Source organism: Pinus tabuliformis, chromosome 7 (genome assembly GCF_031772625.1).
Source record: "Pinus tabuliformis cultivar Carrire ecotype Pingquan chromosome 7, CPIR1, whole genome shotgun sequence".
NCBI lineage: Eukaryota > Viridiplantae > Streptophyta > Pinopsida > Pinales > Pinaceae > Pinus > Pinus tabuliformis.
In genome coordinates, this window is record NC_142293.1 from 767274770 (window position 1) to 767290807 (window position 16038).

At 39.7% G+C, this 16038-nt stretch overlaps 1 protein-coding gene across 1 annotated transcript; it reads left to right on the forward strand.

Annotated features, from left to right (window-relative positions):
- The first annotated feature begins 15065 nt into the window (after positions 1–15065).
- LOC149249807 (uncharacterized) lies at positions 15066–15654 on the forward strand. The gene has a single exon (XM_089453481.1). The coding sequence runs from the start codon at positions 15163–15165 to the stop codon at positions 15652–15654; it is 492 nt and encodes a 163-aa protein (XP_089309607.1). The 5' UTR covers positions 15066–15162.
- The last annotated feature ends 384 nt before the right edge of the window (positions 15655–16038 follow it).

A 16038-nucleotide genomic window follows, 5' to 3' on the forward strand; every position in this document is an offset into this window, starting at 1 on the left:
TATATCCTATGTGTCGGAATATCCTAACAGTAGGCTAAGGGAGAGGCTCAATAACTGCGCGGGTCGAGATTGAGCCTTGAGACTATGCAATGAGTAGTTCAGGCTTGGACTGAGCAAAGAGATTGCACAGTCGGGGAGCTCAAGGAGCCAGGCTAAGGGCTTGAGCACTGATTTTTCCCATTGCGCAGTTATAAAATACATAGGGCCCTAGGTGATTACGCAGTTCAAGAGCTCAGGGCTAAGGCTTAAGCCTTGAGATGCACAATGCGCGGTACTGCCTAGGCAAGAGAGAGAAATAATGTAGTTTCGGGAGTCAGTGAGCCAGGCTGAGGGGTTTTGCACTGATTCAGCCAACCGCATAGTTCTAGGAGGCAAAGCAGGCTTGGTGATTGTGCAGTTGCGTAGTTCAAGAGCTCATGGTTTGGGCTTGAGTTCATAGATTGTGCAATGCGCAGTTGGGGCCAGGCAAGAGCTTTGACTTGTGCAATTTTTTACGCCAAGGCGTGGGCTTGAGCACTAAAACTTTTGAGAAATGGCAACAAGAAATTCCAGTTTAATTTGTCCTTGAATTAAACTGGAAATTAAATTTGAATTCTATTCTCATAGCAGCTTAAAATAGTTAAATTAAGTTTATTAAACCTACTTAACTTAGGAAATTCGAGTTGGAAATCTTTTGGAAGTCATGTATATGTTCTCCCTACTTTGTAGGAGTCCAGTGTGAGTTAATTGTGAGTTGTAAAATAGAAGACTCAGTTTCATGAGTCAGCTCAGTTAAATTAGTTCTCAAACTAATTGAGAAAACTAATACTGAGTTAACAATCAGTAGTGACACTAATGAACTCCACCAGTGCTACTCTAGTTAATTGAATATTTACTCATCAGAAACTCATGCATGTCGATTCTGAAAAAGGCCTAGTTGAGACTAAGGTGCAGGGACAATGTATTATTTGTTTTAAACTTTTCTGAGTTGCACTCATAGTGCATGCAATCATGAATTGATCCTTAAGGGATTGCGCTATTTTTAGAGGCTTTATTTCCCTTTAAATACAAGCTATTCTCCATAGGAATTACGCATTGGGATAGAGATTTGGAGAGCTTATGAAGAGGCTAAGATTTGGCCTTGAGCTTGCTTATGAGTTGGAGATTGAATTTGTTGAGTGCTGGAATTGTTCTTGAGAGAACAAGCATGGTATTTCATCTTGATTTTCCAGATTAATACAAAATAGATAGTGGGGTTTTGAGTTGTGGCTTTCCTCGGATATTTATTGTGTTATGTGCCTTTGATTCTCTTCCTCTATTAATTATTTTTTGCTCGATGTTTGTGGGCTTCCGCTGTAAAGAGTAGAAGTAGATTCTTGTCTCTTGCTCTAGCAAATTGCATTAGCTTGTGAATCTACAGAATTTTCTACAAAAACTACGCAGTGGACAGTCTTGGGAGGTAGGAACAGTGCATTGCGCATATTTAAGAGGCAAGGTTGCATATTGAGGGATGGGACTGTGCAATGCGCAGTTTAGGAAGGTTGGATGAGGCTAAGTTGTTGGGAATTTTTTTAAATTTCTCTAAGTGTGGGATCACTGAAATAGATGTGAACAGTGATAGGACTTGACTACGATCACACAATTAGAAACTCGACGACACAAAATAGATCATTCGAAACACATGAACACATACTTCCCTTAGTGCGACAACTTATGACAAGTGCAACACTAAAGATACACTTTGCGACGACAATGACAACACTTGTGTGACAGTGCGTGAAGCTTTGGAAATGAGTGCGAAACATGCCTTCAATGTAAGAAAAACTCATCATCACAAGATTTCCCCTTGAAACAGACCAAAACTCCACTTTACATAATAAGTGGAAATTCCCATGCCAAAAGACGACACTTTCTATATGACAATAAAAGTGTGAATGACGGTGAAAACAACACATGTCAGGGCGAAGATAACATGAAAATGACACTAATTAAAGGGAAAGCAAGCGAAAGTGACAGTTGTAAACATGAAAACAACCTCCACGAAGGTGAAAATGCACAAAAGAGATAGTTGGAGAAACTCACCAAAATAGAAGTATGATCGCAAACAAAGTGAGGCATTGTCGATGTCAGTGCGTGCTAATTGTTACCATTGATTGGACATCGCATAGGCACAGTCTTGATGGACCGTGTTATGCTTGTTCAAGCTTGTATAAAAGATGTCCTCATGGATTTTTTGCAGACTGAGCATGTGTGAGAAAGTGCCATCGACACTTCTAATCCAAGAAAGAAGCTCAAAAAACATCAGCTGACCAAGAAGTGATTACGGAACGATCGACCGCAAGATCCACAGTAGGCTCCAAAATTCTAGTGTACGCAAAATTTTGGAGGCGGTTTTCCGCAGCGAAAACAATTTCGTTTTTATATATTAAAACAGGTTGTGCGGAGTTTTGAACTCATGACCCCCATCAGGTTCAATGCCCCGTAAACAATGTCGGTAAATCCGTCTTATGATGTTATAAAAAGCCACATTTTCATCTAAATGGGGGCCGTGAGTGACCAGGTGGAGGCTAACGGAACTTAGCAGTATGGAATTGTGACAGACAAAACTCAGATGATGGAAATTTGTGCGTGGAACCAGGAGGGAACATGGTTCCAAGAGGAATATTCCCAAAATATTCCTGCAAAGATTCTGATGTGGAATCTGAATATTTTTTGGGGGGTTCTAGAGTTGGCAAAGGCAGAATATAGTCGAGTTAATATTCATTTTAACTGGAATTTCACCACAATTTCATTGTTTCAGTCTGTTTTTGCATATGAGCAGCCCATTTTTAGTTCATCCTTAGAATTGGATGTGCAATGATATATTTTTCCATGTACTCGTTTTCATTTAAGCTTGGATGAATGAAGAGACCTCCCCACTATTGAAGCAAGGCCCAAAGACTTAGTCCACGCTTATCAAACTTTTATGTGCATTGTCTTTATGGTCTCTTTTATGTTTCTTTTTCTTTAAGTGTTTGCACAGATGGTTTTTAAATGCTCTTTCATGATATTTTGCTAACATCAACCGAAGAAAAGATCTTGGATAATGCTAGTATCATAGGCATACCAGATCAAGCTTTGTATCGGTATTCTTGTTGATGTGAATTGCAAGTGTTAATGATAATGAGGGCCAAACTCAAAAAAGGTGAAGGAAAACTTAAGTCTTTTGACCCAGAGATTACACGTGCAACACGAAGAAGGAAAATGGCAAATGGATATGACCATACTAAGAATGAAACAAGCTTTCCATAAAGCTTTCTACAACGTGGAATATAAAGTAGACAAATTGTTTGCATTTGGCAAAGAAGGAAGAGAAAGCAAATGACAACGTTTTGATAAATCAAGGAAATGGAGGAGAACCTCATGAACCTCCATCTCCATCTTCTAGTGAATGTTCTATTTCTTCATCTTCTTCTCATCATTCAACTAAGCAACATAGAAATGCTTCTAGAAATCTATTTTTTAAGTTGGATGTAAAATTTGATTTTCCTATTTTTAATGAAGAATCTAATGCAGAAAATCTAAACAATTATATCAAGCATATTGAGGTATATTGTAGAATATAACATATCAAAGACGATGAGCCAAAGATCCAAATAACATCTCTTCGACTGGGAGGCACAACTCTTACATGGTGGGAGAGAAAGCTTCAAAAAGGTAGCAAGCATATCGGTAAACTTCTTTCTTCCCAGTCTGAATTTGGTTTTGCATTAAAAGGACAATAATATCCATTGGGATATTGGTAGAATGTCGTCATAGAATGGAAACATTTGAGACAAAGCAAAGGTCAAAATGTTCAAAGTTTCACAGAGGAATTTAGGAAGCAATCTTTGGCATTGATCATTCCTTTATATTCACCTGATACTTTGATGAAATATATTGGCTCTTTACATAATTATCTTTAACATTCATTGTTGTTGTTTGAACCCACCACTGTTGATGTGACTATTGTGAAATCCATTCACCTTCAAAGTAGGGGAAAGTATGAACAAGACAACTATGAAAAGAAGACATTGATGACAAAGAAAAGAGAGGAGAAGCCCCCTTGCACTCAATGTGAGAAGAGGGGTGTGACGGGAAGCATTGCTGGAAACTACATCAAGAATTGAAGCCAAAGAAGTATGGTGGAAAAAGGAAGCAAAAGACGCTTACTATAGTGAAACATGTTAGTTTTTGTAGCATTGGACACGTTCTAGCCACAAAATTTAGTCGAGAGGCTAGAATACATGAGATCTCCAAAACCCAGAAATTGTTTCTGGAAATTCCACCTAGAAGTGTCTCAATTAGATTATTAACCAGTTTTTTAACTATTTCCTAAATCTAAACTTAGGGAATATGGTTAATTAATTAGTATTAATTGAAATAAGGTGAGAATAGTCTGGAAACTCACACGGATTGATCCAGAAATGATTTGAGCCATTGATTAAGATTTAATCTTGGTTGTTGGAGTCCCAATAGGAATCTATAAGAAGGATCGATGTGGTGATGGAGAACACACCAGTGCAAATACTCAATTACCCAAGCAGTTCTATTTTCTCAGTGGCAAAGATTCAGTAGAGAAGATAGAGCCAGAGCGTGAGTACCAGGTGGTAAAGGAGGTTAGCAGCATTCTAGGAGGAAATATTCCAGTCTCAGGAAGAGGCAGTAAGAGGAAAGTTGAAATCCCTAGAGGTTCTGCCCAAGCACTATGCAGAGGGTGACGCAGAAGGTTCAACGTGTGGCTAGGGAGGAAATTTCGGTGACAGAAATTAGTTGTGGGGTGAGAAAAAATTCTCGCAATAATTTTTCCAGTACTTTCCTCAGATTAGATTGCTAGTAGAGTGTCTAAATTATTGTACTCAGAATTGTTGCTGAAGAATAATAATAAAACCTCATCCACTGCATCGGTTTTCCCAAATTGGGTTTTTCCGAGGACAATTGTTCCAAAAATAACTGTGTCAACATTCTTGTGTGTGTGTGCTAGAATTTCTCAGTTTTCAGTATTTTAATTTCCGCAAAATTTTTAATTGTGAAAATTGCAGTTGTGATTTTATTCATTGTTTGTCGTAACAAATAAACTGCATAATTAAGCAGTTAGAAGAATAATTTCTAGTTGCTGCAATAGTTGAAATTTTCACATTGTATTAGAGCTGGTTTAGCATATTAGTAGCTTAGATCGAAGAAGCAGGAATTTCACTGTTCAAAGGGAGTAGCAGTGGAAAATTCCTAGAAGCTATGCAGATTACCTAGTTAGGAAGTACAAATTGCTTGGGAAATTTGATTTTTTCATTTGCAGGTGGCAGAAAAAGATTGATTTCCCGAGATTAGTGATTTTAGCAAGCAGTGGGAGCAACAACAGAGTTATTTTTTAGAGCAGATTACTGATTTGTGGCACAAAGGGTTTTGCAGCAGTCTACAGTAGCAGAATCAGTGTCGGGGAAGAAGAGGAATAACACATAGTATGTCCATGGATCGATTTGATATTTCAAAAGCTTCAGAGTTTTCTTCCGAATTGGAGGATGGATTTTCTTGCTTACCAGGCTCAGCTTCACAGGGTTTCTGGTATATAGACAGTGGAGCATCAGCTCATATGACAGGGGTTAGAGAATATTTCTCTAGCTACAAGGAGGAGAAGATGGACTTCCATATTACAATGGGAAACAAAACAAAGTGTACTCTAGTAGGGAGAGGTACCATCGATTTTAGAGGGAGTCGAGAGAAAGCACCAATGCTATAGATGTATTTCATGTGTCAGGATTGGGTATGAACCTGATTTCAGTATTCCAATTACAAGATAAGGGATATGATATCCACTTCGTAGGGAAGAAAGTGTTGTCAAACACTCAAGTTGGAAGAAAGTAAGACAGATTGGAGTCTGAAGCAACAGATTGTACAGGTTGCAGTGACAATAGCGATGGGAAGGAAATGAATGAGCTATGGCATAGGATAATGGGACATCTGCACCATGGAGCACTCAATATGCTCAAGGAAATAGTAACAGGGGTTCCATAACTTGGTAGAGAACACGATGATGTGTGTAAAGGATGCGTACTTGCGAAGTATGCTAAGGCAACATTCCCAAGAAGTGGCAGCAAAGTAGATGGCATGTTAGGAATTATACATTCAGATATTTGTGGCCCGATGTCCACTGGAGCTCTTAGTGGTGCCAAATACTTCGTCACCTTTATTGATGACCATTCCAGGAAAACCTGGTCTAATTCTTGAAGACCAAATATGAGGTCTTCGATTGTTTCAATGAGTTTAAGGTTCTCATGAAGAATGTGACATGGAAGAAGATCAAGGTGCTTCTCTCAGATAATGGTGGAGAATATATTGACAAAGACTTCACATATTTTTCCGTGAAGGAAGGCATCAAAAGAGAATGGAAAACTCCATATAATCTCTAGCATAATGGGGTAGCAGAGTGGAAAACCATAACCATAGTTGGGGGTGTAAAAACTATGTTGTATGACCAAGATTTTCCCATATTTTTATGGGAAGAGGAATTTAACATGATAGTGTATATCCAAAACAGGACTCATAGAGCATTGGGGAAGATAACACCAGAAGGAGTCTTCACAAGGAAGAAGCCAAAAGTTAGTCACTTCAAGATCTTTGGCAGCGTTGCTTACTGCCACATGCCAGATGAAAAGCATACCAAATTGGATCAGACTGCAGAGAAGGGGTTTCTCGTTGGGTATAGTGAAACCTCAAAGGCACACATGATCTACATTCCTAGTAGTAGGAAGATTGTGGTAAGACGAGATGTGAAGTTCATGGAGGACCGATCTTTCAAGAGATCTCATGAGATACCTGCAGGTGATCAAAACCAGTCAACAGAAGCTCCTTTGGTCCATCAAGAGAGGCAACCACATGGGAAACCAGTGGGATCGGCAAGAGGATAGTCACAGGGATTGAGTACAGTGACTAGTACCAGTATTTCCTCAGGTGCAAGAGATCCAGGGAGTTCTTAGCTGACAGAGCAGCAGAGACAAGATGAGCAGGAGCTGGTTGAACCTCCCACCACTAGTAGTCGAGTCAGTAAAGAGGTTTTTCAGACATTGAGAGATGTAGAGGAGTTTATCGGAACTACTAGGACGAAAAAAAGACATCGCAGATAGCCTGATAGGTACCAAGCATTGGTGGCTCAGGTTGCAGAAACTTCTAGCTTTCAGATGGTCGCACAACATCAGGTGTGGCTAGATGCCATAGTAGAAGAGTATAGCTATATCATGATGAATAATGTTTGGGAGGTGGTATCAAGTCCTGAAGACAGGTCAGTTGTAGGTTCTAGATGGATCTACAAGATCAAGTATGTTGCAAATGGCAGTGTGGAAAAGTACAAGGCTAGGTTCGTGGCAAAGGGGTATGCACAGAAACAAAGGATAGATTATGAGGAGACCTTTGCCCCAATTTCTAGATACACCTCTATCATGTCAGTCAGTTATATCCCTAACAACTCAAATGGGATGGCATGTTCACCAGATAGACGTTAAGACAATATTCTTGAACGGGGTGATAGAGGAAGAGGTGTACATAAAGCAGCCAAAGGGCTTCGAGACTCATGAGAGGCGCACTCATGTGTGTAGACTAAAGAAATATCTATACGGACTCAACTAGGCTCCCAAGGCATGGTATGGTTGGATTAACAAATACTTGCAGCAGATGGGATTCGTAAAGAGTGACACATATCCCAACCTTTACTATTTGATGGTAGAGGGTGAGCCACTCATCCTAGTTTTGTATGTGGATGATGTTTTTTTACAAGATCATTAGGGCTCATAGAGGACTGCAAGAGAAACCTAGCAGTAGAGTTTGATACGAAGGATTTGGGGTTGATGCACTATTTCATAGGATTGGAAGTGTGGAAAAGGATGGGGAGATATTCTTTGGGTAAGGGAGATATGTTACAGATATTCTGAAGAGGTTCAAAATGTAGTATTGTAGACCCATTTCTGTGCCCATGATCACCAACTAGAAGAAGATAGATGCATCAGATGACAAGGATGTCGACCCCACCTTGTATAGGGTCTCTCATGTATCTGGTCAACGTTAGGAAAGATATTTGCTTCGCAGCCAATACCCTCAGTCAGTTCATGGTAGAACCAAAGACAGTACATTGGGAAGCAGCGAGGCATATTCTGAGGTATGTACGTGACACAGTTGAGTATGGGTTGAGATATACCCGAAGGGATGAAATCGGACTATGTGGGTTCACAGATGAAGGTTGGGAAGGCAGTTCAGTAGACAGGAAAATAACCTCCGGGTACTGATTCAGCATTGGATAAGAGATGGTTTTGTGGTGCAGTAGGAAGCAGAAGTCGGTAGCGCTAAGCTCTGCAGAAGCAGAGTACATGGAAGCAAGCACAACTACATGTGAAGCCATATGACTTCGGAAGTTGCTAGTAAGCTTGTTCAGGTAGAGGTTGGAGGTGACGAAAGTCTATTGTGATAATCAGGGTTGCATTAAGCTCTCTGAGAATCCAGTGTTTCACGACAGGTCAAAACACAAATATTCAGTGTCATTTCATCAGAGATTATGTACATCATGGAGCGGTCCAGCTATAGTATGTTCCCACATAATAGTAGGTTGCAAACATACTCACCAAAGCTCTAGGGAGAGCTAAGTTAGCCTATTTCAGAAAATAGATAGGTATGGTGGAGAACCTGTTCTAGTAGCAGGGACGGATTTTCAGTTGTAGATGGTGTAGTTGCAGCAGCAGCAGATGAGAGGGAGTTGCAATGCAAATGCAGAGTTGGCAACAATACAAAAGTATCAGCAAAAGCATAGATGCAGCATGATAGTTGTGCAGTGGTTGGTGGCAACAACAACCAGACATTAGTAGTGTGACAGAGATGATACAAAGACAAAGTGTTGTAGCAGGGTGTGCAACACTAGAACACATTCCTCGCTAAGAGGGAGTGTTAGTTTTTGTAGCATCAGATGTGTTCTAGCCACGAAAATTAGTGGAGAGACTAGAATACATGAGATCTCCAAACCCATAAATCGTTTCTAGAAATTCCACCTAGAAGTTTCTCAATTAGATTATTAATTGATTTTTTAAATATATCCTAAGACTAAACTTAGAGAATATGGTTAATTAATCATTATTAATTAAGATAAGGTGATAATATCCTAGAAACTCACACGAATCGATCCAGAAATGATTTGAGACATTGATTAAGATTTAATCTTGGTTGTTGGAGTCTCAGCATGAAGACATAAGAAGTGATCGATGTGGTGATGGAGAACACACCAGTGCAGATACTCAGTTGCCTAGGTAGTTCGATTTTCTCAGTGGCAAAGATTCAACAGAGAAGATAGATCCAGAGGGTGAGTAGTAAGTGGTAGAGGAGGTTAGCAACATTCTAGGAGGAAATATTCTACTCCCGGGAAGAGGCAGTGAGAGGAAGGTTGAAATACCCATAGGTCCTACACAAGCACTGCATAAAGGGTGATGCAGAAGGTTCAACGTGCGGCTAGGGATGAAATTTCGGTGGCAGAAATTAGTTGTGGGCTGGGAGAAAAATCTCACAATAATTTTTCCAATAATTTCCTCATATTAGATTGCCAGTAGAGCATCTAAATTATTGTACTCAGAACTGTTGTTAAAGAATAATAATAAAAACCTCATATGCTGCACCTGTTTTCCCAAGTTAGGTTTTTCCAGGGACAATTGTCCAAAAATAACTGTCTCAAAATTATTTTTTGTGTGCTAGAATATCTCAGTTTTCAGTATTTAATTTTTCGTAGTATTTTTATGGTGAAAATTACAGTTGTGATTTTATTCATTATTTATCGTAGAAAATAAAAAACATAATTGAATTTATGGTTAGAAGAATAATTTCCATTTGCTGCAATAGATGAAATTTTCACACAACAAGACCTTGGATCTGATTCAAACAATGAGATGAAAGTCGTAGCTACTGGGATTGCAAGTGTGGGACCAATTGACCTGGGTTATGATTCAGGAGATGAGATGAATATTGTCGTTGTTGGGATTACAAGTGATGGACCAATTGACTTGGGTTCTAATTCAAGCGATGAGACAAATATTGCAACAGGTGTTGCACAAAATATGAGATAATCACCAAAGAGTGCATGGGTCCAAGAACTTGAGGAGATCAACAAAAGCGTTCAAGCAGAGAATGTTGAACTAAGAAGACTTCTACAAGAAGTAGAAAAGGAGAAGCGGGGATTGTAGCTTTAGTTACAAGCCATAGAAAAGGCCTTGGAAAAGTTGAAGTGCAACAAAGGTTCAACAAAGCCACCGTTACCAGCTTCAGAATCAACAGCTGAGGTAAACAGTGTTAGTGATTCTTCAGTTTCATGTTCTCATTATGATGATGATTTTGGTGCATTTGAAAAGCACACTACAAGGATTGGTTCGAAGCTAATGAAGAAGATGGGATATGAAGGAAAGGGCCTATGAGTTAATGGCCAAGGCATTGTGAATCCCATCCAAGTGGTGGAACTACCTCAATATGTAGGACTAGGCTATGTCAGAAAGGAAGATGGGGCATTCTCCAAGATCACCAATCAAAGAAACTTCAAACCCACGAAGACAAGAGAGTCTTTAAGTGACAATTGTGAGTCAATGCAGGATGTTGAGAGCACATCACAGCCTTTCATTGATAGTGAGAATTTAAAAGGAAGAACTAAGTCAAGTTTGCCTCGCCAAATTTGCACCAAAGAAAATTATTCAAGAAAGAAGGTCAAGAAAGTTTGGAGGAATAAGAACCATTGCAACCATTACAATAAGAGTGGACATTAGAAAGTTTCATGTTGGAAGCTCCATCCAGGCCCAAAGAAACATAGGGAGCATATGAAAGCACTTGCAAAGGAACCGATTACTGAAGCATTTCAACAAGGAATCCAACTATAGGAAGAGAGCCCATTAGCCTGCTTAGGTAAGAGATGGGTAACCTTTTTTAAATAGTTGAGTATGGCCACCATTGTAAAGCAAATGTTGCTTTTTAAAAACTTGTAAAAGTTATGAAGTGTATAACATCACTCATGAATGCAACATGGTGATATTTTCGCCTTTATTTGAATAGAAAGGGGTATCAGTTTTGTTGTAAAACTTGACCATGAATGTTTTATAAACTCTTAGAAAGTGTGGTATTTTTTGGGAACTTAAAAGTTGTACATGTATTGGTAGCTAAAAATTTTCATATGGATAGAGGTGTCGGCTTCATCATTCCTAGTTCCAAAGTACAAAGGTGAAGGAAATGAAAGGTGGTCTATCAAACACATTTGTTATGCAGATCAAGATTGCAATATTGTTTATACTTTTGGAGGACCAAAACTCCTTCAGTGGGGAGGAATGATTCAGGAGGATCCCCAAGCGATCAAAAATAAAATTCCTTGAATCACAGCGATACTAAAACTAGAACAAATAGCTCATCACAAGCTTTCAAATGACGTAAACGATGCCTCAATCCGAGCTCCTATGAGAAAGCTGCGGTCAGTCAAAGTTCTGGTCAAACTTAGCTAAAAGACATAATTTACCAAAGTGCCAGATAAATTTGGAATATCACCAAAGTTGGTGGTCCAACCAAATTTGGCAGTGGGTGCGCTAAAGATGATGAACCTCCAAAAAATTAGTAAAATCACTAAAATTTGTGGAATCGCCAAATTTGGCGGAACCCCACCAAACATGGCGGAAATTAGGTGGCCCAATAAGTTGGGACCACGTGGTGAAATTAGATGGTGCCATACGGAAACTGGTGGATGGCCAAATGGACCTTAACCGAATTCTACATATAGTTTGGCATTGGTGGTTTTGCGATTTTGTTTGAAATATATATAAACATATATTGTTATACCATATAATGGTTACGGTTGACAATAAACAATTGGCGGCAGTTACAATGTTTGAATCGGTGGTTAGAACGGTTAGCAATGGCAGACGGTTTAATATATTATAAATGATTGTAATCATAAATTGTTATAACGAGCGTTAAAAATATATGGCGGTGAAAAAAATACACGATCGGCAATCGTAATGGATTCTCAACTGTGAACGGTATGCATTTTTGTTTTTATATATTAAAACGGGTTGCGCAAGGTCTTTTAACCCATGACCCCCGGCGGGGTCAACACTCTATAAATGGCGCTAGTAACCAACCCGCCAACCGACGGGACTTTGTTAGATTTGATAGTGCGGTATTATAAAAAACAGCCTTTTTCATCCAAACATAGGCCATGAGCGAGCGGGCGGGCGGAGATCAACAGAACTCAACAATATGGAATCATGACAAATGAAACTTAAATATTGGAACTCTGTGCATAGAACCAGGAGGGTGCGTGGTTCCAAGACAAATATTCCAAGGCAATATTCCTAGGATATTCTTGCAAAGATTCTACTATGGAATAGGAAAATCCTCTAGGGGATCTCAGTTGATAGAGGCGGAATATAGCCGAGTTTATACTCATTTCAACTGGAATTTTGCCACAATTTAACTAGTGCAATCTGTTTTTTCATTTGAACAAACTATTTTCAAGTCATCATCAAAATTGGAGGTATAATGATGTATTTTTCCATGTACTCATTTTCATTTTAGCTAAGATGAATGAAGAGGCCTCCCCACTATTGAAGCAGGGCCCGAAGGCATAGTCCACACTAGACGAACTCTATTATCAAACTTTTGTGTGCATTTCCTTTATGGTCTCCTTTATGTTGCTTCTTCTTTAAGTGTGTGCACATATGGTTTTCACATTCTCTTTGATGAAATTCTATTAACATCAACCGAAGAAAATATCTTGGCTAATGTTGGTATCAAATGCTTACCGGATCAAATATAGACAACTCAACAAAATGACAATCAGAGATAAGTTTCTTATTCCTATCATTGATGAATTATTATATGAATTGCATGGATAAATTTTATTTACTAATGACAACCTTGAACTCTTCACACGAAGGTGTCTCCTTTGTCCTTCATGGTACCCAACCAATGATCTCCAAGCTACCTCATGATGGCTAATACATCACGGTCTTCAATGTTATCTTCAAGATCTTCAAGGTGTCTACAAAAGGCAATCCAAGTTCTGCACCTGCTCTAAGCCTCTTCAAGGGCTTCTTAAAAAACTTTTCAAGGGGGTCTTCACAGTGTTTTATCCAGTAAGAGATTTCTCCACAAGCTCTTAAATTGGTGCTTCAAGATGTCTTCAAGGTCTCTTCACTATGCTGCACTAAGCCTGCTCCACTGCACCATTCTTCATCACCCAATATGCACCATCAACTCTGCACCATCTATTCTGCACCATACTTCTTCATCAATTATGCATCAATGTTTTTGCACCACATGTCACCAGTACTTCACCAGCACTTCTTCACCACAGCTCACCAAATTTGCACCATCTATTCAACAACAATATTCTTGCACCATGTTGCACCAGTACTTCACCAACACTTCTTCACCACAGCTCACCAATTCTGCACCATCTATTCAGCAACAATATTCTTGCACCATGTTGCACCAGTACTTCACCAATATTGCAATACCCACAATTATGGGCTACACCACGACTGTAATGCGTACTGATCTGGGCTCCACCGAGATCACAACACCCACTATTATTTTTTCCAAGCACAGTATCATCAGGTTACTTCATTAGATCATCATCTCCACTCAAGCATTGAATTGTACTATGTCTTCACTGCACTATATCCACTGTAAGAGAGGCACAGTACTTCTGTCTACATGTAGGGAGAGGCACCGCTGCTCAGAACACCATACAAAATATGTCCCAAGATAATAACTCTGTCCGCAGTCAAGTATGTAGCAAACTTATAGATACACCACAGCAAGAAAAAGGTTAAGACTTTAGTTCACAACATGTGTACCAGTCTAAGGGTTAACTACTTAGCCTGCAGTCATGTTTGGGGACCCTTTCCACAGCTTGGAGATGAGGATTGGAACAATCTGCAAAATAGTCTTCAACCACCCTAAAACAATCTGTAATCCACCATAAAAATAGTATGCAGTTCACCATAAAACAATCTGTAATCTGTGCTTTAAGGTGGTTGGTTTTGTTCTTTAGTTCACGAGATGTGAACTAATCTTCGTCTCTAAGATATGTATTCTTCACCACAATTATGAACTGAATTCATTCTTATCCGAATGCATATAGGTTCATTTATATATATATATTTTCCATAATTTAAGGGACACATCTATTGAATTGGTATGTTATGTCTTAGTGAGCCTACATGAGTCGGCTAGCAAACTTTGGTCAATTTTGACATATGTTATTTTCAAAAATTAATATCTCCATAATGGAAGGGAGTTAGGGGCTGAGTGAGGGCTTGTTGGAAAGAGGAAATAGTCCTCTTCAAGATGGTGAAGGAGCCAATGTGCTAGGATGCATCCAAGGTGGCAAAAAATAATTTTTTGTGACAGTTCTCGAAATATTTTTTTAGTGCAGATCATGGGATGATTGTTTTGGAATTTTTAATATGCCTGGTCATTTAGTAGTGCAAAATTTGAGGTAGGTCAGTTAGGCTTCTTCATCATAGGCTTATAATGCCAACAAGATATACTTCATTCATGTCATCTTGATATGTCATAGTGTTATCATGTACTAGTGTAGTGATATGACACAAGCAGTATGAAAATTCTATCACTGCAGCAACTGATTTATTTTTCCTACTTATTTCATCATAAGTTATTCATGACATTACTTCAACAAACATTAAAATAAATATTGTTGCAGATATCACACCGTAATACAGAAACAAACATATGCACACATTGACACATTTATTTTAGACTATTGTCCCCAGAAAAACCCAATGTGGGAAAACTGGTGCAGCAAGGGAGGATTTTATTATTCAGCAATTTTCTTGTACGATAGGGTGTCAAACTATCTTACCCACAGATAGACAAACTTCCAGCACTTTTCTAAACCCAGCGTAGGCCCTATTGACCTCTACTATAGCCTGAAGCCCTCCGTTGGACACAGATTGTCATTGATGTCAATATGGCAATATTCGAGGAGCAGATAGAGACGAGAGAAGCAGACAGAGCCGAAGAAGAGGAGCACACAGAGCATAGGAAATTCATGAGAGATTTGTTTTACACATGCAGTGAAATTATTTTGATTCTAGAGCTGTGAAATAGTTGAACTGATAATTTTGATTTTCAAGGTACAGATCAATGGCTTCAGAACAGGAAAACGCGAGAAGACCTTCTGGCCAGGAGGCAGAAGAGAGACGGGAAAATGCCTTTGATAACTTGGAATCTGCAAAATGGATGGCACATGTTGCCAAAGATGCTAGCACCGAGTCTACCTCTTCTGCACTGGGTAGTATCAAGGAGGGCACCATGTTGGCCTTCAAGGGCCTCCAAGAAAAAATCGAGAATGCCAAGGATTCTGTCACGGACAAGACACAGGAAGTCAAGGACACCATTGTGGACAAAACACGAGAGACTAAAGATTCTGTAGCAAACAAGACGAGAGAAACTACAGATACAACTGTGAATAAAGCGCGCAAGTATAAGGATTCTGCTGCGCAGAAAGCTGACGAAACCAAAGATGCAACTATGGAGAAAGCATCGGGCAGCAACAGAAACGGGTGGTCGAGAGTCGTTAGATCTCCATGTGGCAAATCCAACGTCTATCGCGCAAGAAAGTGGCATGGAGGTTAATGCGCGAGAGACGTACAAACAGGCGGTAAGCGGGATTATCGCACCGCCTATCGGAGATGGGCGGTATCCGTATATGGTCGCGCGATCCAGTGAAACGGCGACACGTGGCCGGTGCGATGGGCGCGAAACCGCTTTCCCCGCGGGTTATCGCGGGCGCGGCTTGAGGGATGAGGGCTAGCGAACGCCGTCAGATGATATGGTGGACGCGATCGGACGGCGGGATCTAATCATGCACGTTTATCAACTGACGTGACAGGTGAGGGCCCCGGCAGGTAATATGATTTGGCAAAAGCGCACGATTATATGTGTTAACACCTTAGTGCCTAGGGCTAAACGAAAAAGGATTTATGTGGGTTTTTGGAATAAAAGAGAAACGGCGGGGCA